The following is a 21491-nucleotide window of genomic DNA, read 5'->3' as shown; positions in this document are numbered from 1 at the left end:
AATGTGAGTATGGTAGAGGAAAATGTGACTATGTTATAGTTAGAGCAGATCACCAGCATTATTTCTTTTCTTATTCCACATGGTCTTGTTCCAATAAAATGATAACGCACATGGCTGACTTTAAAAAATCACAGGAAGTGTTTACGATGGTATTGTTTCTAGCTTAACTAAAACCAACACGCAGCCCCCCGGTGGTCACAGTGGAAAACCACAACTGTCTGCTCATTTTAATGAAACGTCTTTAATCCTATATATCATTATGCTCGTGTGTCTGGTTCATGTTTCGGTACATGGCTCCTCCTGTAGACATTTCGACGCCTTTGTTGATATTTCGTTTTTCTCAACTCTTGTTCATATTTGGTACGACGGTGTTTTTAAATGTTGCAGGCTGTGGAATAAATTGGAATATAAGATGGATGAGTGCACTTAACGTCATTGATTGAAAGCGGGAAAATTATCAGTCACAAAGACAAACTGTCGTAAGGTTTGAAGATGCAGTTTCTCTCGACAGATGCACGTGTTTCACTATAGCTGCTCTCTGGTGGTTATATTGACGAGCTGCATCTACTCCGCTAGTGTTGAGGTGTAGAGTAGATTTGAGAGCATAGTAAAACAGTACTGTGGCCGCTAGAACGCACCAACACTCTGGGGTTGTCTGGTTTTATCGACTAGACATTTACACTGTAAGACACCAAGGAATGTATACAACAAAATCCTGCTTTTATAAAGTTACAGCTAAATGCAGAGAGGGGCATATCGTAAAGTTTTGTTGAAACTGCAGTCAGCCTCTTATGTGCCCCCTAGTGGTGACAATTACACACCGCAATTCCTTACTAGTAAAGTTGAACACAAAATGATGGTGGTACTTCCGGCTAATATTTTCAAAATAAAACAGCACCAACTAATACTGTACACACTGTGACCACCAGGGGGCAAACATATTCCTGATTCCCAGGGTGGTGTTCATGTGTTTCTGTAAATGATTAGTGCGTAACACCATGGTTACATTCCAACGCAAAAAGGAAATGTTTGTCTTCTCTTTTATGTTAAATATTAAACATATAGCACTGTGTTATGTTTGGTTGTCACATGAAGCTAAAAAGTAAATTGAGTGACCGGTTCTGTACGTTGGTGAATATTCAGTAATTTAATTCGGAGTAAAATAAGGACAATCCAGAGTTGTTTAATGCGCTACGATAGGCTCCTGTCCACCAGGACAAAAGTGAGATAATGAGAGGGAAGAAGACACTTATATTAAGTGGAAAAGAGCATTAAAGGTTCAAGTGAAGGAGGAAGAAATAGGAGAGAAGAGGTGGTACTGATAAGGCTGAGATTAGGCCATTGTTCTTTAAATAATAGATTGAAATTGGTCGGGGAGCATGAGACTGAGCTGTGCTAAGAGTGTCAGGAAATGGAGACGATGGAACATGTTATGTGGTGAGGAACAAACAGGTGTGATGAGGAACAGGCTGGGAAAATATGAGGGGAAGGAGGTAACACTGCTTATTAGACATGGGGGACAGGGTACAGGGAAAGATACTGCTACAGTATCTAAGGGAAACGGGCATTTATCACGGGATTTAGGAAGATGGCGCATTAGGGTGACACGAGTGTCACAGTCAAGCCAGTTTTTATTAATTGGGGAGCCGCAGCTAAAATTATCATCAAAAGGTGGCGGTAATGCACCAAAGAGATGGATGACAGCCGCCGTTAAACACGAAGAAGAAGCCGAAGTGAGGTAGCGGCTCCAGCAGTAGAAGCTGGTTCAGTTGAGTTGCTTGCTGCCTGGCTGGACGGTTGTTAGAAGATGGTAAGACGATTGTACGAATTTCATTTGGGTTGCATTTCGATGTTATAATGTAATGATCTTAGAGCTGTTCTATGTGAAGAATCTCATCCCACCGCAGCTCTGTTCATGAACGACTAGCAGCGAACATTTCGCATTAAGTCAGATGTAACTTCTACACAGTTTGCTGAAAGCTAAATACAAGTGCTGATTTGTTCTGTTTCAAAGGGCGTTTTGTTGTGATTTCAGCTGGTCTCATCAATTGTTTAATGGTCTTAGTCGTCATTTATATGTGTTGACATTAGTAGCAGAGATAACGTTTGTCCAACTACAGTAACGCCAGGCCTATGTCCACGTGGTTAGCCGTTCAAGTAGCATTAGCATGATGGGCCAGTCAGTAGTCACAACTCATGTTGCGGCAAAATAATACTTTACATTCTCTAATGACTTATTAGGTAACTTACTAATAACTTCAAGGCAGTGGACATAAAAATGTCCATTACCTCTAGGAGTGAGTGCGTGACGCCGACGTTCCCTCCCCTGATGACTTGCACTGGGCTCTGAATCATTATGAAGAGAGTCGTGCATCTTTGGCCCTGACAAGCCAGAGTTTCTGAGGAGAAAACGAACCCAGTGTTGTCCAAAGCCGATGATCTGGGCAATATAGTAACTCAACTGTCCTTGTCTTCAGGTCCTTGAAGAATGACACTCGCTCAAATCAAGCCGGACCAAGTAAAGGTGGGTGGAGGACACCTGTCTATGGTACTAACACATAATACATAAGTAAATAAGATAAATGAATGAGACTGCCATCCCTGTCATCTAATAAGACAGATGTTAATCTTTAAAACCCGGCTTACACATATCAGGTGTCACTATGCCCTGTGTCCACGTGAGAGCAGTAAAGTCATGATTTCACCTGTCATGAGTCAAATCAGACAGAAGCCTACCGAGACGTTCATCAACCACTACACCTCTTTTAAATCAATCAGAGTGGGCTCAGAAATGATTTATTTATTTTTGCTTCCCGGTAAGGTAATTCTTTCAGAAGGCAGGATCTTGGGTTTGAGTAACTGATTCATGTCCTTCTCTCCCCTGATGACTTGCACTGGGCTCTGAGTCTGTATGGAGAGAGTCGTGCGTCTTTGGCCCTGACAAGCCAGAGTTTCTGAGGAGAGAACAAACTCTCAGTAATAAACAAAACAACAAGTCATGACAAAGTAACTCACTTTTTTCCCTTGTCTCTCTAGGTTTGTTTAAAAAAAAAAAAAAAAAAGACGTTGCTCACAGTGGACTTAAACCAGGTTTGTTTCATACAATTCTTTTTTTTTTGGGGGGGGTGGGGGGGTGAATGTTAATCTCTTGTGATGTATTGCACTGGGCTCAGAAAAGCAGTGATGACAGAAGTGCAGCTCTGCCCCTGACAAGGCAGGGTCTGAAGAGATGTGGCTAAAACTGTGTAGTTCAAAACTTTCTAGACTGTGATCTTGCTGCTTTGTGTGTCTGACCGCTGTCTTTCTTTGTTTTTAGGTATTAGTCCTGCAGAAACTCTTCCTTGTTACAATCCCAGAATGCAGAATGTTCTAATACTTAAATACAGTCTGTTTTGTTCCAGTTGTAATCTGTGTTTGTCCTGATCAAATAAATCTCTGCATCTTGAACTTTTGTTTTTGTCATTTTCCTGCAAGTATACAGACAGGGATATGAGTCTTTAAGACAATTTTTGACTTATCAGTGACATACTTTGAAGTGTTGCAGTTTGCAGTGGGTTCATTATTTTTGCAGACTGACTGAGCAGTGGGCTCCCAATACTAAGACTTCCCTAAATATAAAGTTGTGAGCACAAGGTGTTTTAAATCTTGCATGTAGCTGCCAGATCAGTATAATTACACTCGTATAATGATCATGACAACACTTGCTGCCAGTTCTGTCTGATACAGGGTACAGTAAGTGAGACTTCTAATGAGTACGACTGGGAACAGTAATTCCATTATTCTCCGTTGGATGAAAACCTTCATAGTTGGGGTACATGTACTTGGATCCAAAAACATTTTAAGTCTTACTCCCTCATGAAATAGTGAGGCAAACTAGTGCGCACAGTTACGTTAGTTTTATGTTCCACACGTCTAGAACTCTGTGATGGGCTATAATGTACATTACATTATACATTCTAGTAGCACCCAGGCCTGCGGTGACTTAATATACCAATGTAGTTGCAGGGGGAAAAAAAATAGTTACGCAGAATTACCCAAGTTCATGTGACCCACAAAGAGTCAGAGAAAAACTAATTCAGTTCAAAATCAGTATCCAGATGGAAATGTTTCATTAAAAAAAAAAAAAAAATCAACAACCATCAATTAGAAGTTTGTTTCTGTATCTTTATTATAATTCTAACAATTTATTATCTCTTAAAACATTTGAAATTCATATATATTCATATGAATGTGTGTATATGCATATTACATATACATATATATTCTGTAAGTTACCTTTCATCAGTTCATATTCTCATTTTTTTTTTTAAAAGATCTCTTAAAGGAAAAGAAATGCTTTCTATAGAGTCGGACCAATTCCCCCAGATCTAGACTTTTTTTTTTTGTCCTCTCCAACGAGGAGGCGTCACTCTTGACTAAAACTACTTAATGCAAAGATAGGACTAAAAAAACACGTTGTTGCCGTTCACTTAACGAGTAGGTCATCGTATCAGCAAGAGGCGTCTTCAAAGTTTCTTATCCAAAGTTCTTAACCGGCCGTATTTACACAAGCATACGTTTAGACAGCTGACCAGAAGGTGCAGGATCTGGCTGTGGATGGAACCAGCAGCCACACTCTGCTTGTTCACCCCTTTACAGACATGGAAACTACTTTAGGACCTCTTAAGGGAAATGTGGAAAGTTACTGATGGAAATAGGGTAATTGCATAATACGCTGGTAATAAACAATGAGCTGTGAGCGTACTGGCACATGTTAGCGGCTGCAGCAGGTGTTACGGATGTACAAAATAGGAAGATGCAAACGATGACAGAGTGGAGCTCTTACTACCGTCAGATCAGTAACAGTGGAAGGGTGCAGATGCAGAGAACGGGTCAAACTGTATAGAAAGCAGAACGGTTAAATAAATACATTGTACCTTTTCATGTTAAACAGTATTTGGAAGACAGAGATTCTTTAGAACTTTTGAGACTTTTTTTTTTTTTTACACCTTAAACCATAGTTAGATGACCATTATTTTCATCGTCCTTATTGCTATTCCTCCAACATCAAATATAATCTCTTCTTGACCATCAATACAAAGCAAATACATAAACAAATCCCCTTAATGACCTTTGCTCATTCCTATTAACAGCTTGTGTGCACTTTGAGCAACATGATGTATGAAAACTCTTCATCTTTTTCGTAAAAATAGACTTGAGGACAGCAGAGGCGGGAGGAGAGTAAACTCTCCTTGTACGCTCTGATGTAAAATGCACGTTTGATATGTGTTCATGGACTCAAAAGCAGCAGGAGAGGTGAAGCGTTGTTCAAGGTAGAGAGGTCATGAGAGAGCCCTTATATTTGATCTCAGCAATAGTAAGACAAGCAGGCCTTGGAGTTATGATGAGATGGAAATGTGCCATGAAATCCGATGGGAAAGTAAAGAAGTCAGAATAATATGGCACAACGAGACGCAGAGCAGAATTAAAACTGGGTCAGTGAGGATGGGGTTGAGCCATAATCCAGAATTTAATCATATATGTATCATAGGCAGAGTAACAGTTGCTACATGTTACAGCATCTGCATAATATTGAGCGGCAACTTGCTTTTAAAATTATACTTTGAGGCTTTAGCACGTAAACTTTGATGGAAGCGTCGCAGTCTGACAACAAAATGGCAAAAAGAAAAATATTCTTAAATGTGCTTCACATTTAGTTGCAATGCTTCTTGTCACATAGAAGCAATGTTGAGGGTGCAGTGCACTAAGTGACATAGTATTCATCTTTTCAAAAATACCTACATATATTTATATATATTTATATATAACCTCTATCTTCACTGCACAGTCAGAAAAGACTGCACGAGAGTGCCGTCTTAGCCACCGAAGGCAGGAAACCAGGACTGTCTGAGGCTTCAATAACAGTAAGGACGATGATAGTAATGATAAATAGTAACAATAAATCTCTCCATATCAATATCATTATTCCCATTTAAAGTTTAAAAATTGTAAGAACAATCATAGTATTAAAACTCGATATAAGCATCTCTCTCTGATCCCCTCGGCCGGGTGGCGGCTTGTTTCCTCCAGGTTTTCGTCGAGAGAGATAGAGGCCACTCCTGGAAGGAGCAGGGGGGATTGGGTGGGAAAGAAGAAGAAAATGGCAGTTTTTTTTTACTCTTCCCCTCCCCTCTCCTTTCCAGTCTCCCTCAGACAGAAGGTCTGAATGAATGTACAACATTTGCCATGACGCTGAGGAAGTCTTTCTCTGTAAATAAAATCCTCTGGAAGATTTCTTCTGACATTGTCACAAATCCCGTCTAACAGCTGAAAGTGCAGTCTGTCTCCTCTTTGTACATCACAGATCCAAACATAGTGTGTCTATATATATATAAGGTGTCCCATAACTTCCAACACAAACACGGGCGAGTGCCTGTGTTTGCACGTGTGTCTACATGTCGGTGTATGCATGCAGGCATGTTTAGTAGTAACTTGGGTGTCTGTGTGTGCATATCAGTGTGTTCATTTTTTTTTTTATGTTGTTGGTCTGGGCACTTATTTTTGCTACAAATTTGTGATACAGTGACCAGTCTGTATATATGTCATTATAAGACTTAAGATGATAAAGAGCTATAGAGAAACACATATGATCCTGATCACAGGATCCGCAGTGAGGACGGAGCCCTACCAGTGGTGAGGTAAAAACAAGACAAGACCAATCAGAACCAAGGACACGAGTTAACCATCTGCGCCCTCGTCACCTCTAGAAGTCGTGGAAGCTGTCTCGATGTACTGTCCTGCATCGTCCTACGTTCACACGGAAAAAGCTTCACTCCTGCACACATTCATCCCCACTCATTCGCTCCACTTTTTAAAACTAGCATCCACTCACACAGGGAGGGGTGACCATTGACTTCACTCAAATTGTTCCACTCTTGAACCTGAACAGTTTTAACAGTTTAGAAGTAGCGTGAGGACTAATCAGCCAGATGACTACATGATGAAAGACACCTTTATCTAAATCTCCAGTTTGCAAACAATACAACCCACTCAGAGTTTTAAAAATCTAACTGGCTATGGATCGTTCCTCTCAAGTATTTGGTTGGGTTTCAACACTATTTTTCACATAATCTCTGCTGCAGCCACAGTCTTCACACAGGTTATGGATGAGAGGGTGTTTGTGTTACTTGTGTGGATTGTGGTGACGATGAGTACGTATTGGGAGGAGTGCACTCGTCGTGTAAATCAGCCTGCCACAACTTGGAAACGCCAGCCGGTGTCTTTATGGGTCGTCAGCCCTTCTTTCATCCCTGTTTTCATCTCTCTTTGGGACCCATTTCCCTTTTCTGTTGCTCTCTGTGTGAAACCTGTTCCTCCCTCATTTGTTGTGTGAATCCACCATGGATAGCAGCAGTTGTGTCTTCGTCCCTCATTGACTTCAACCCCTCCTTCCCTCTCTCTGTGCCTCTCTTTCTGTCTCTGCATTTGCATTCTCAGCTTCGACTCCCGTCGTCCCTCCTCCTCTCAGTCTGTCCATCCCGAGGTGAGAGAACAGAAATGGGAAATGGGCTGCTGGACAGCCTGAGGACAAAACAACAAACATAGGACACGTGTGATGCTTTTGTTTTTGGGTGCCGAAGCTATGGGCTATTCTATATGTGTGGCTCATTCTTTTTTAAACGACTAATGGGACTGGTCATCACAAGCGTGAGGCCTGGCAAACCTGTTTCTTCACTGTGATGAAGAACTTTTCCATCCACGTTTATCAATGGGTGTTAACATTCACTGTATTTGAACTAAGACTGGTTAAATGTGCTGGAAGGCTTTACAACACTAAACAGGAAGGGGGTGCTCTTCTTCATTATACATGAATCTTAAGCTTTTCTGGAGATAAGACCAGATGGTGAAAGGAGAGAGCAGCCAACAATGACATAACCTAGTTTTAACAGCAAAAGGCTGGGGAAATCATTTTTGGTGACTCAGATTTGACACTAATACTTAAAAGAACAATAGAATAACCAATTATCTTAATAAGTACGTTTATTATTTAATATGCTAGTGTCAAGAGCATAGTCGTTTTGTGCTTTGCTACAGATACCCCTTCCTTCTCTTTCAGACTGAAATGCCTGAACTGGAACAGGAAATGTTGGTAGCAGAGTGAAGAAGACATAGGGGAGTTTTAAAATGTAGCCAATGTCTATGCTCTTTTTGTTCTGTTAGACTTTCGGCACACAACCACAAAACCAGGTCTCTGCAGCCTCTAGGTTGATTTCATTCCCATAATCCTTCACTGCGTAGATGGAGAGCTTTGCAAATGGACACTAATGTGGAACAATAAATCAGCTTCATGTGTAGCAAAAATGCATTAAGTACCACAAATATTCTCACATTTTCTTGTGATCTGTAACTGGAATATGTGTTAATGCAGATGTAATTATTCAGAAGTAGTGTAGCTGTGGTCCAGCTAGCGTCACTAATGACAGCAGCCTCGCCAAGGTCATTTTTATGGGATCCAGTGACAGTGTGTGCAGAGTTAAAGTAAGGAGAACACTTATTAATACCAGAAGTAAAGGCTTTAGTTACCCATGGTTTGAATGGTGTTATACAATACAGATACAGATCACACGTTACAACCTGGTGTAAATGAGGCCTTATGGATCAACTGGGGAGACTTCTATTGCAACTTATCAGCTGAATTGTGTCTTTCAGAAGCCATACCTGTCCATTACAGTCCTCAGGGCTCGCTCTATATTCATGCGGTGGCCCACCCGTGTCACACCTAAATCCAGATAGTCTTCCTTGGTCAGAGAGGGAAGATGGGTGCCATCAATCTCATTGTCCAGGAAACGCTCTCTGTGCTCACCCAGGTTCAGGTATCCCAGCCAGTCTGCAACATCATACTTGGTCCAGTAGGGCAGCGGCTTGGAGGCAAAAGGCTTTGTAGGGGAGGGAGGCGGTAGATGAGGGTAACTCAAACAGGGAGGAGGAGGCAGAGGGTGCAGAGGTGGAGAAGAGGTTCCGGACAGGAAATGAGTTGGAGAAAGGGATCGAGAGACAACTAAGGTGGAGTTTGGAGGAGGAGGCGCACCTGAGGGAGCAAACAAGGGAGGGGAGGGTGAGAAGTATGGGTCCCCAAGAGGGTTCCCAGGTGAAGGCGGGGTGATTGAACCACGGAGGTCGTAGATGGCGCTGTACAGAGGTGTGGTAGGAAGAAGCGGAAGGGACGAAGGGCGCGGTGGGCACACCTTGGGCCTCTCTGATGGGGAGATGAGGGGGCTGGGCGCTCGCCTTCGCTGGAGGATGTGTGATTCTGCTTTACGTGATTCCCGACTGGGAATGAACTGAAATTCGAGGGCTTTGGTCCGATAGACAGGCCTGTGTTTGGGGGAGGTAGGGTACGGGGAATAAGAAGTTGGGGACAGCGGGGAATGTGAACGTGGAGGCTGAGAGGCTGCTGGCGGTTGAGGAGATGGGGATCGTCCCCAGTTGGGGTACTGGGAGACAGGGGTTGGAGAAGGAGACAATGACGGCTGCGATAATGAGATTGGAGATGGTGACTGGGACCGAACTGAGGGAGGGCTCAGAGCTGAGGCAGAGTCTTCTGAAAACCTGTGAACGGAGAGAGAGAAATTATTACAGAGACATGATACAAAGTACCAAACACTACAATCAAAAGACACACTAAGGGAAAACTGTACAACAATATTTTAACCTGTGTATTCTAATTGTTCAATAGTGTCAGAAATCACAGTTTTGAGTATAAGGCATTGGTTTTCTCTCTTTCCTTTCTATCACTCACTAACAAACTGTAAATTCACTCAGGTTAAACTCAAGTCAAGGTTTTATGTTCTTCCAGACGGTAAATGATATGGAAGCAGCTCTATTACCTGTTTCTGCTTCTGAGAGAAACACATGGAAAAAGCCGAAGAAATAAAAGAAGTTTACACAGTATAGACACACCACTTACACAGGACAACAGTTTTTTTTCACAGAACACTTGAATAACAGTTGTGGGGGTAAGTTACTCACAGGTGAACAAAAACTGACATGCCAACAACAATAAAACACAATTTTCAACATGACATGAACAACAAAACTCAGTCAGGTTTTCAGTAATGTGTACCTGTGTCTGCTTAGTGTTCTCTGGCTGCTCCATGTGTCCTTGCTCCTTTGCTGCAATTTACTGCTCAGCTCATTAATGATGCTGGGCTTCATACTGGACGCGGGAGGGTAAATCTTCCTCCCTTCTAAAAGCGATCCAGACTGGCCGTCACCAGTCATCTGACCATCACCCCAGAGGGGCTTCATTTCGGGAGTGCGTGGCCGATCGAAATATGGTGAAGTGGGACGTCCCAAATTCTGCATGTCCCTTACTCCATATCCATCCTGGGCACTTTCGTCCTCTGCCACTCCCTCCTCGAGCTCGTCCTCCTCATGCTCATCTCTTCGTCGGTGGGAGTGGAAGGAAGCGGGAGCGGTGCTGGTCTGTCTGTGCAGATCCCCTGCACGACCTCCCTCTCTGAACCGGTTGCTTTTTGGGTAGGTCGAGGCAGCTGCTGTGGCGTTCTGCATCTCAAAAGTTTGTCCGTCCAGGTAGCTCATGTAAGACTCAAGAAAATCTCCTCCTCTCTCGCTATCCCCTGTCGCACTTGACCCTCCCATCCGTCCCCCAGCTCCGACTCCTCCTCTTTCCCCACGGTCCAGTCTGTCTCCCCGGACTCCACTCAGAGCCAGGATGCTGTCCAGGTGATGGTCACTGCTGCTGCGACTGTCCAGTTCCTCAATCCCAGAGTCCACCACGGTCTCCTGGGACTCTCCTTTCTTTGTAGTGTGCGTAGGACGGTGGTGGTCTCCTGTCCTGCGACTGCCTGTGATGGCGGTGGAGGATGTTGTGTGTGTGGTTTGTGTTCGCTCGTGGTAGAGCTGCGTGGAGGTGCTCGTTGTGGTGGCAGCAGCGGTGGTTGTAGCAGCACAGCTAGCGGTCGTGGCGTGGGAAACAGTGCCCCTATGTGGGACAGAGGTGGCAGCAGTGGAGGAGGGTGTTAGAGGGCCACGGTAGGCTGGGGGGGGCGCAACTGTGTGTGGGGGAGGTGTGGGTGAAGAACGCCCAGGAGTGTGAGTGCTGTTGTAAAGGTGGTGAGACATAGAAAATGGTCTGTGATATGATCCAGGGGGAGGAGGGGGTGAGACCGATGGATGAGGTGGAGGGCCAGAGGTGGGCTGCAAGGTAGAGGGGGAAGAAGGGGGCGGGGGATTTGGTGACGTCTGAGACGGGGAAGGAGCAGACTGCGTCAGGTTTGCCACCTCACTGTCGTAAGATGTGAGGCTAGAGGCGGTGGAGTCCCCTGCCTGAGGAGAGGGCAGAGGTGTATGAGCAGGAAACCCACTTGCAAAGTGTTCTTTTTGGGGTGGTGGAGGCGGTGGCGGGGGAGGTGGAGGCGGAGGTGGAGGGGGTGGAACCTGCTGTTTACGGGAGGCCATACTGTTGGAGAGCATCCCGTGTTGTGAGTATCCTGGTACTCCCCTGTCAAAGCTGTTGGCAAATTCTAATGGGGGCGGGAGGGGGTCTGCGTAGACGAATTCATCGTCTGCGTCAACAGAGGGGGCAGGGGGAGGAAGAACCATCAGGCCTGTCCCAGTGCTCCCAGTTGTGTTCGCTGTCTGCTGAGCACTGGTAGGAGGAGGAGGAGAGGGAGGTGTGAGGGACAAGATGTAGGCTTCAGCTTGACTTTCCATCCTGAGAAAAGAGGGCCTCCGAGGCTGCTGAGACTGAGACGCCTGCTGAGCGGCACTTTCAGCAGATGCTGCATTGGCAGCAGCCTGCTCAGCCCTCCTCATGTAATTTTCCCTCTCTTTATCCCTTTCTCTCGACAGCTCCCTCTCCCGTTCCCTCGACCTCGACCTCTCCCTCTCTCTCTCCTTGTAAGTTGGCTGATAGGGCTGAGATTGGTAGTGGTGTGTGTGGACCGTTTTATCTTCAGAGAAGCGAACTCTTAGCCCCTCACGAGCCCCTCCTCCCTCCCGCTCTCTCTCCCCTCCGCCACCTTCTTCACCCCATACACTCCCGACTCCTCTGAGGATTCTGGGTGAGGGTGGGCGGCCAACAGTAGGCGTGGTGGCAGCCAGAGAAGAAGAGGTGACTAGATACGAGCTTGAGGACTGGGCAGATGAGGCTGCCTGAGAGGTAACAGCAGACGAAGGAAACACCACACTCGACATCTGGCGGGTAAAGTGATGCTCTGTTCCCCTTCTTAACCGGCTGTCATCCCTCAGAGCACGTTCTCTGGCAGCCAGGGCAAGGCCTAGAGGTGATGTGGGGTCAAGAGCCTTCCCTGTAAGGGGGTGAATGAAAGTGGTGGTATTGGAGGTTGCTGGCTGCCTTCCTGCTGCTGTGTACAAATCAGTAGGCACAGACTTGGGTTGATAGTCCAGGGCAGGTGAAGAGTACTCAGGTAAGCCAAAGGCTGGAGGCATACTGCGGGTGTGATGGATGAAGGTGTCCCCAGAGAACATGCCCTCATCAATGGACTTGGACGGACGTAGCCGTGTTGATGAACTTTCTGTTTGTGTGCTCAGCTGTTGCTGAGACACCTGAGTCCTTGTCACCCCTGCTAATACATCACTCACACCGCCGAGGCTAACATCCTCCTCAGCAGACATGAACAAGGAGGCACTCTTTCTGCGGGCTTCATGGAACCGCTCCCTGTCTCGGCGAGCTGCGCCAACAATGGCGGCCCCGAACTGGCTGGTAAAGTCCAGGTTATCCTGGGCTCTTATTGAAGGCAGGGATGGAGGCGGTGGTGCTGGGATGGACGGCGGAGCAGGAGGCTGTGGAGCAGGAGTGGAGGGAGGAGGACCGTGTGGTGTTTTGGCGTCATCTGCCTCCCCTGATGCAGGAACATCAGCCTCAACACTGCTGCCCTGGCTGCTCCGTCCACTGCTGCTGGTTGAAGGGGCCTTGACAATAATTGTAGGGATAGGGATGGAGCTTTTCTCTACTGAGCCTTTGCCTCCCAGTGTACCCTGGCCCATCCGCAGGTCCTCCACTTTGGATTGTTTCACCAGAGGGCCCTTACCTCTCCGGGCCCCTCCTTTGGGACCTCCTGCAGCACTACGGTCTGCCCGCTGGGGTTGACTCTGGGTAGTCTGTTGTTGCTGGGGTATTACAGTGGCAATGCTGGATGGGGGGACAGCAGTACTATAGCCTCTCCTAAGACCTGCTGCCTTGGCCCCTGCACCAGCCCCTGCGCCAGCTCCAACAGGCTCCCCGGTGTAAGCAACCTTCCGTGAAGCAGTCCTGCTTTGAGCAGTATGGGCAGCAGCATGTGCATATGAGGTTGTGTGTTCTGGCGCTCCACCACCAGGGCCAGTGCTGGGACCACCTGCCCTCTCCCTGCCTCCATGGGTGAAGTGCACTGATTGGGAGTAGGGCTGGTAATGTGCAGAAGTGGACGTGGACTGGGACACAGAGACATTAGGCTGCTGGGATGACTTAGTTCTCCAGCCGAGTGGCGGAGCAGAAGAGAATGGAGGATCAGGTGGAGCTGTGGTGGGAGGAGGGGGGATGTCGTCTGGACCAGGCACCGACAGACTCCGGGCAAACTTCATGGTTGGAGGATGCAAGAATTGCTTCTCTTCCTCAGGCACACCTACAATACAGCATTCACAGGTGGAGAAAGAACAAATAGGGCTTTACAAATGGAGCACTGTGAAAGAGAAGCTGGGAGTAATATATGAGGGTGTCTGTCTAAATCTGCCTGCCCAGGTACCTGCCAGCAGGTCTGTCCTCCATTCTTACAATACATTTGTTAGTATAAGTCAGTTAGTGCTACATATTCCACAAACAAGTAGCAACTGGACTGCATTACATGGTAGCATTTGTTTTGTTTTGTTGGTCACCAGAGAGCTATTTCAGGGAGACAGTTAGCAAAAGCTAAGTAAACAATAAACCAGGAGGAGATTAGTGGCACTACTGCATATAAAAACCAATAGTTTAGTGAGTCAAACATAAACAAACATCTTATTTGTATAGTGTATATATACAGTATACTGAGTTAGTGGGTTATTGTAATGCCAAAGCCAAAGACAATCAGCTACATATAAAATGCACAGATTTTTGGCCACAGACAAGACACTGCTGGGCACAAACAAACAGGTCAGCATAGCACAGACCACCACCGGCCCAGAGGACAGACAGACAGGTGGACGGAGGGGCAGACGGAAAAAACAGACAACCTCACCGATGGATTTCTGCCGCAGCATACCGTGCTGTGGGGCATGACCTGAGGTGTACTGCCCACGGTCATAGCCGAGGCCCAACCCAGACGACATCATCCCCATCGCAGACTGATCCCCGTAGTTTGGCTGAAATGATAAAAATGAAGAGAATGTGATGGACACGTACCTGATGACCAAAAAAAATAAATAAATTAAATAACAGACTAAAAGTTGTGTAGGGTAGCAGACTTTAATGTTGACTTTCAGTATTGATTTAGTGTTAATATCGATAGAGTTTCATGAAGCTCAGAACAATTTGAGATTAAAAGACTGAAAACATTTTTTGTTTGGTCTGTTGGCTTACACAGGAAATGATTTATTCACTGGTAGTGATACATTTTGCCACATTTTAAAGCCTTTACATAGGATGGAGCTGAAGACGGTCACACAAATGTGTTGTACATGTCCATGTGCTAGTGACAGAAGTATGTATACAAATCTGACATGCACAAATACAATACATAAACTCTCATGATACACACCTCATTGCCATAGAAACTTCTTCCCCTGTCTCGCTTTGGTCCCTGTCCCCGTGTCCCCGGTGCCTCGTTGGTGTTGATTGTCTGCTGAGCTGCTGCAAGAATTTCATCTAGTTTATCTGAGAGAATAAAAGAGAAGAGACAGACAGAGAGAAAGGAGGAGAAAGGGACATAGACAATGAAACAGAAAAATGGACATCAATAAAATGAACAAAACAATGTGTGGAAAGGAACACACTTGATGGAAGTGGCTGAGAAAGAAAGGGAGAGATTCAGGAAACATCCACTGACAAACATGAGCGTCCTTACTCAAAGCCATCTGATAGACTGTCCTCTTCTTCTCTGTAACTTGGGAAGATTCGAATTCTAAAATAGAAGTAACAGCATAAGCCCAGTAAGAGAGCGACAAGTGCCAAGTCATTTTGGACAGACATAAATACAATGCCAGAAGCAGGGGTGCACCAGAGCATACCTGATTTTTTTTTCCAAGGGGTAGCAGCTGGAAGGAGGACAAAAGGAGACTTAAGTTTTGGCAGGAGTGGAAGTGCGATAGTGCTGTTACAGTGAATACTAATCATATTCCCCGGAGCCTGACGAACTGAGTCACCTCGTCAGGCTTTTAGATCTTTGATGTAAAAGAACGTACATCACACCCACACTTTAAGATAGCTGAAGCGTGCACACTCATGTTACAGTAAATATGTTGCTCGTACGTACAATATGCTGCTCGCTGTTACGCACACACTCACACATACACACACAAATTAGTAGGAATTATTCTGAAGCTGACTCCCACCTCGTTCCACTGTTAAATGGTTTATGTTCCCGACAGCAGTGAAGTGAAGACAAAAGAGAAAAGGGAAAGGAAGAGTTAGTGGTTAACCCTGCGAGGAGGTCCACAGAGGAGGAAGGAGGGAAGAAGTACAAGTGACCTTTGCATCCACTTCTTGTGAGTGAGTCTGTGTGTGTGCACTGAAAAGTGAAGGGCTTATCTGCCACACTTGAACCATTATATTTCCTAATTTGTGGTTTATTGAACTTAATTAAACAGGAATTACATCTCAATGTATAATGGTTAAACCAACTATGAAGGGGGTTTGAATTAGTTTTTATTAAATCTCCTGCTTATTTCTGCACTGCACAATTCCTCTCCAAAATTAGATTTATTAAATGTCCAGACATATTTAAACAATACTTACTTGCTGTCAAGTTAAAGTAAAGCAACTATTTGTGGACTACAGTGCACTGAAGGATCATTTCCATTTTAATGTTCCTGTTGTTATGCTGTATGACTTCCAGGTGAACTTGGACACTGTTCCAGTGGCAGAGGTGAGACAGTTAAACAGGCATCACAGCTAAATGAATTCTAATGCATTAGAATGAGCATATGGCATCGGCTGACACAGCTTCATCACACGCTATGCTTGCCTCACCTTGATTCAGAAGGTGTAACATTAAGTGGAGGGATCTGGAACAGATCTAAAGGAGGATAGTTATTTATAAACTTTAAATCACATGTGTAGCATCATATAGCACATTTCTGAGGTTGATGCTGATATTGGTGGAAGCTAGATATGAAAATCAGATAAAATTACAATTGGTTGAAAGTATAAGGTTATTTCCTTTTTAATAATTGTGACCAGGACGTACAGTAACTCATCACTTGAATTTGCATTTAATTAGCTCAAACTGAGGCATTTTTATTAATAATTTCTTACTTATAGGTGTTTATATCAGCCTATAAGATAAGCCTTATCTCTTGTACTATGGCACTTCCTCACTTATGTATCACATTTTGATTCTTGGAGTGAAGATGATGAGGAGATTAGTCTTCACAATTTCAAACCAGCAACATGCTGAAATGTCTAGTTTCCCTCTAAAACTCATATTATGAGTATACTGTATGGTGAGAATTGGGGCAGTAGGAAAGTGGGCTCAGGGTTTAGGAAACTAGTACTTGTATGTCAGACTGGGTGCTCATGCTTTGTGTTGGTCAGGTGTCACACCACAGAGAGAAGGCAGGTGAAAGGAGGAGATGGGGAAGGGATGAAGCGAAGGGCTGATCTCTACACTCAGGATTATAGTAGTCAGATTCTGACTCACAGTGTGGCAACAGGACATGAGTCATTTAATTGCTGTTTATGGGTTTGGGCAAGTGTCCATCATTATTTGTAAGAAACCAGATCTGAGACCAGCTGACAAAACCGAGCTGATTCTTCGTAAGCAGCTTCACATGTCACCGGCTTTTCATGTATCATCAGCAGGCTCATCAGCAGCACCATAAATGTTTAGAGAGATACAACCCAATCACCAATAAAACACTGGCATTCCGATCTGCAAATGGGGGCGTTGACCCTCGCCATGCACTCTCCTCCCACTATTTTGCCTCAAATAGAGATGGCATAGCTAGACATAATGCTGTTACCGTAGCAACAGCCCTGGAACAAAGTTGTTTTTTTATATTTTCTTGAAAATTACTCATCTCAATTATTGTATCCTTGCTGTGATTTCTTCCAAGTGAATCAAATACATTTTCAACAAAAGAAGATAACAACAGAGGAACATATCTCACAACTAGATCGCTGACACATTAAGACCAGGCACATTGCTATGATATTAGCGACACCCGGAAATTCTTCAGGTGAACGCCCATTCCCCAGCAGTGTTACCTTGGTAACAAATACTTGCTGAGTGTCGTCGTGTGTGTGCATGTTGAGCAGAGGGGCTGGTAGGCTGTTCTGTAGGTGGTGGGTTAAAGCGGTGTGTTGGCCAGGAGGAAGTAGGGAGTGCACAAGGGGTAAGCGGTAAGAGAAGCGGGCAGTGGGATAAGGATCACGGGGTGGATGGCGACACTTTTTCTGGGTGGGGTTACCTGTGGTGAGGGTGCTGGAAGTGACAGTGTGGAACCTCTGAAAGAACAGTGAAATGCATTGAGACCGTCATCCACGGCGGCAGCCAATCTTCTTTTCCTCTTGTTCTGTCACTGAATATCTCTACTTTCTAGCTGTCTAAATTTAGCCCTAGCACAACTCCCCTTCACACTTTCAGCATCTTTAACAACCCCCAACATTGGTTTCACACTGTTTATATCACTCCTTATCACCTGAGTCTGCTGAAGCAAGCTTCATTGTTTTCATTCTTCTCGTTTCATCTCCCCAAAATATTATTTAAACCTGTATCTTACCCATCTCTTCAAGCTCTGAAGTCATGGATTTGGACCGTAGGGCAATAGCTGGGGTGCTCAGCCTCTTACTCTGCTGGGGGACTAGAGGAGAGGAGAAAGTAAAAGGCAGCAGCGGTGAGTGAAGCTGTTCAAGAACAAGGTGGAGTCTCCACAAGCAATCCCTGGCAGCAGTGACAGATTCTTACTTTTCTTCCTTGAACCCTCCTCCATGTCAGGGTTGCGGGTTACCATGACAACCTTGACCATGAGGCTGTTGCCACCCTGCCGAATCATGTTGACTACCTGCCGGTGACCAACCTTGACTACATTCTGACCGTTGACCTGAGACACAGACGCGTAGCTATTGAGTAACAGGGTTTACTGTCATTTGGCTAGTGTGCAAATAGTTTTAATGCTATTTTCTCAATGCAGTGGTAAATAATTGCTGTTACCTCTATGAGAAAATCCCCCATCCTGAGACCAGCTCTCCAGGCCACTCCTCCCTCGTCCACTGACTCCAAATACTGCAGGGCAGGGAAGGCCGGGGTGGGAGTGAACTCTTCGATAGGAGTCTGAGCTGGAGACAGCATGACAATGGCAGACTGCATTAGCAGTGCACATAATACAGTATGTCCTATATTAACTTCACTGAGGCTACATTTTTACCTTTGGCCCCTCTTAGCACAAAGCCAAAACCCTCACTGTCTTTTTTCTGTAGAAGGACCGTCTTCTCCTTGATTATATAGTCACTAGTAGAGAGAAAGCAGAGAAGAGACCAAAAGGGAGAGACAATTAGACATAACACGGGCGAGAATAAAGAGAGGATTTGTATGTCTGTCTTTACAATTCACCCTTAAACAGTGGAGAGGACTATGCATTTCTTTTCTTTATATATTTGTAGTGTTGATATACTGTAACAATTTTAAGAAGGTCCGGGTTCGAGTCAGACTCGGGCCTTTCTGGGTGGAGTTTGCATGTTCTCCCTGTGTCTGCGTGGGTTTTCTCCAGGTACTCTGTTTTCCTCCCACTCCAGAAGACATGGTTGTTAGGTTGACTGGTGATTCTAAATTGACTCTGGGTGTGAGTGGGAATGGTTGTCTGTCTCTCTGTGTTAGCCCTGCGAAAATCTGGCAACCTGTCCAGGGTGACTCCAGTGACCCCCGCGACCCTAGTGAGGATTAAGCGGTAGTAGAAGATGAGATGAAGATAACAACTCTACAGAAACTCGAATTTGATTGATTAGATTTTATTATACTCTACTTATTTTCTATGTTACCTCTGACAACAATACTCAGAGAGGTTTAATATAAAAATATTGTATATAAAATCTAAAAACGATTACTGCTAAGAATTAAACGACTATTAAAATGTAATATATAACACAATCATTGCAGCACAGACTTAAAACAGTCGTTGCCGAGCTTCACTCTCTTGTATGTTTTTGACAGCGAGCCCAGAACCAGTTGCTACCAGAACCTAAGTAAGAGATGCTATATACAGTATGATGGCGCTGCTTGTTGCCTCAGCAACAGCTAGAACTGGACACAGGGAAACTTGGGTAGGTCCACGGCAGAGCCAAGCTATGTAATGGTAAACTATTAGTCACTGACAGCACAGAACAGGCCCTGCACGCTCACAGGTGGAGCTCATAAAGTGTAGCATACTTTGTGTTCCACACTGTGGCACAAACAGATGGGAAATATGCAACGTGAAGTGGAAGGTATTTACTCAAATACGGCAGCTCCAGTCCAGTATGTAGGCTTTGGGGAATCTAGGCAGACGTGGAATATAATTTTCCTAATTGTGTGTTCATTGTTGTATGATCACTTGAAAATAAGAACAGTTGTGTTAGCTTAGAATGAGGCCCTTAGATCTAAAGAGGAAGCTGGTCCTCTTCAACCATATTGCAGTGGAATGTTTCTACAGAAGCCCAGAAGGGACAAACCAAACACTGACTCTAGAGAGCACCTTTTGAGGCTTTTTATTTACGCACTTGGAAGAAGAGGGTAACATGAGGGGTATTCAGTTGGCTGCAGTCTGAACCTCAACACTAAATGCTACTAGATCCTGAGGAGGTTCACCTAGTATTTACATTTTATACTACTACATAGTCCTAATAAACATCATTTCAGAAGGAAATATACTTTCACTCCAGAACATTAATCTGACAGCTACAGTTTTTGTTAATCTTAAGACACACCTATGGTTGAGCTTTGATAACAATTAAACCAGTGACAGACCCTTGTGACCCTAAAATATTAACTTCCCCTGTAAACGTATTAAACTGTTTTATGTAAGCAACTATTGACAGTCCAAGTAAGTAATATCCAAAAGTATCAAAGAAAAAAATGCCTTTTGACCTTTGGACACACCAGATGCATAGTTTGGGAATTCATAATTATAAGACTGTTCAAACTAACTCCACATCAAATAACTCTAACAAACATAAACATCCATAACAGTCCAAGATATCGGTCACCTGGGTCTGTATCAGTCTGTAGGCTTTTCAATGAACTTTCTATCATTTTTTTATACAGGTATTCTTATTAAGAAGATAAGATAAAGCTGTATAGCAGTCAAAATGTACTCATATGATAGTCCTTGAAAAGGTAGTTATCTTTAAATCTATATTTGCTCTGTATGTCTGCTATATAGTTTTTTTTATCGTCCTTGAAATATGTGAGACATTTGTTATTTGATGAGTTTAAACCACTTTGGTCCAGTTGAGTAAAAGGAACAGCACCACCACAGTCAGCCACTGTTGTCATGAATGAAAACACCATGTAAACAGCCATTCAGTCAGTCAGTTCGTCAGAGAGGTGTATATATATATATATACCATGTCAGCTGTAACATACTGTAACCACATGCTGGTTATCCCATCGCGCACAAATAGTCCCAGCCCACTCCATCTGTTCATCCTGCTCTCCTTTTTCTCTTCACTGGCTTTTCTTTGTTATACATTTCTTCTCCCCAATGGCTACTTCTCCCTATGCTGGCTTCCTGCTCTCCTTCTTCAAACTTCTAATCATACAGTAACTTTTTCTTCTAATCACATTAGCCCCCTCGTGTTCTTTTTCTTTCAGTCTATTAAGTGTGTGACATTCTCCACTGACTGTGAGAGTCTCTTTGTCTCTGCCAGGGCTCTGTCTCTTTATTATTCTTGTCCTCTTCTGCCTGTTTCTTACCACTCAGTCCAAACATCAAACATTCTGGAGACCCAACAAATAAATGAACACGGCAAACAATAAGAAATTGACACAAATGTTAAAGTAGCACTAAGCAAATAAATACATTAATTTCTCCTAAAAATATAAATTTGCAGACTGGATAAAGTAAATAAAGGTGCATGTAGTGACACAGTCCTTACTGTAGGTGTTATAGTGCTCTGTCCCTGCAGGCACAAATCACTGGGATCAATTCATTTATTGAATTGAACAACTATAGGCAGCAAAGAAAAGTTCAGGAACCAACACCAGCCAATCAGCAGGATTAAGTTTGAAGAACAGATTTTTTATCCAGTGAAAATAAATGTGAAAATATGTGGCAAAAATTACCACAAAATAAATTTTGTTGATTAGTTAAACTTCAGG

General features: G+C 44.2%; 1 protein-coding gene, 1 long non-coding RNA gene and 3 other non-coding genes across 6 annotated transcripts in view; 4 read left to right on the top strand and 1 right to left on the bottom strand.

Annotated features, from left to right (window-relative positions):
- Nucleotides 1-1127: 1127 nt before the first annotated feature.
- On the top strand, nt 1128-3447 carry LOC124997967. 2 transcript variants are annotated; one of them, XR_007111007.1, is made up of 3 exons: nt 1681-1810; nt 2478-3090; nt 3317-3447. It is a non-coding gene; the product is annotated as an uncharacterized LOC124997967 (long non-coding RNA). The 2 variants fall into 2 exon arrangements; XR_007111006.1 differs by having other exon boundaries at nt 1128-3090.
- LOC124998535 lies at nt 2319-2410 on the top strand. The gene has a single exon (XR_007111075.1). It is a non-coding gene; the product is annotated as a small nucleolar RNA SNORD88 (small nucleolar RNA).
- Nucleotides 2874-2965, top strand: LOC124998534. The gene has a single exon (XR_007111074.1). It is a non-coding gene; the product is annotated as a small nucleolar RNA SNORD88 (small nucleolar RNA).
- Nucleotides 3143-3232, top strand: LOC124998537. Its single transcript, XR_007111077.1, has one exon. It is a non-coding gene; the product is annotated as a small nucleolar RNA SNORD88 (small nucleolar RNA).
- Nucleotides 3448-4143: 696 nt separating the features above from the next.
- The window catches only part of shank1 (SH3 and multiple ankyrin repeat domains 1), a 65406-nt gene continuing 48058 nt past the window's right edge, over nt 4144-21491 (bottom strand). The window contains exons 16-27 of the mRNA XM_047571939.1: nt 18565-18647; nt 18351-18475; nt 18105-18240; nt 17920-18000; nt 15532-15540; nt 15208-15234; nt 15045-15101; nt 14739-14854; nt 14220-14343; nt 10103-13628; nt 8698-9588; nt 4144-7560 (exon numbers count right to left, since the gene is read on the bottom strand). Coding sequence (XP_047427895.1) covers nt 7473-7560; nt 8698-9588; nt 10103-13628; nt 14220-14343; nt 14739-14854; nt 15045-15101; nt 15208-15234; nt 15532-15540; nt 17920-18000; nt 18105-18240; nt 18351-18475; nt 18565-18647 — 5263 coding nt within the window. The 3' untranslated portion in view covers nt 4144-7472. The remainder of the gene's footprint in view (nt 7561-8697; nt 9589-10102; nt 13629-14219; nt 14344-14738; nt 14855-15044; nt 15102-15207; nt 15235-15531; nt 15541-17919; nt 18001-18104; nt 18241-18350; nt 18476-18564; nt 18648-21491) is intronic.

This window comes from Mugil cephalus, chromosome 20, assembly GCF_022458985.1.
Source record: "Mugil cephalus isolate CIBA_MC_2020 chromosome 20, CIBA_Mcephalus_1.1, whole genome shotgun sequence".
Lineage (NCBI taxonomy): Eukaryota > Metazoa > Chordata > Actinopteri > Mugiliformes > Mugilidae > Mugil > Mugil cephalus.
The sequence above is the reverse complement of the archived record's forward strand: the minus strand, read 5'-3'. Positions and strand labels throughout refer to the sequence as shown.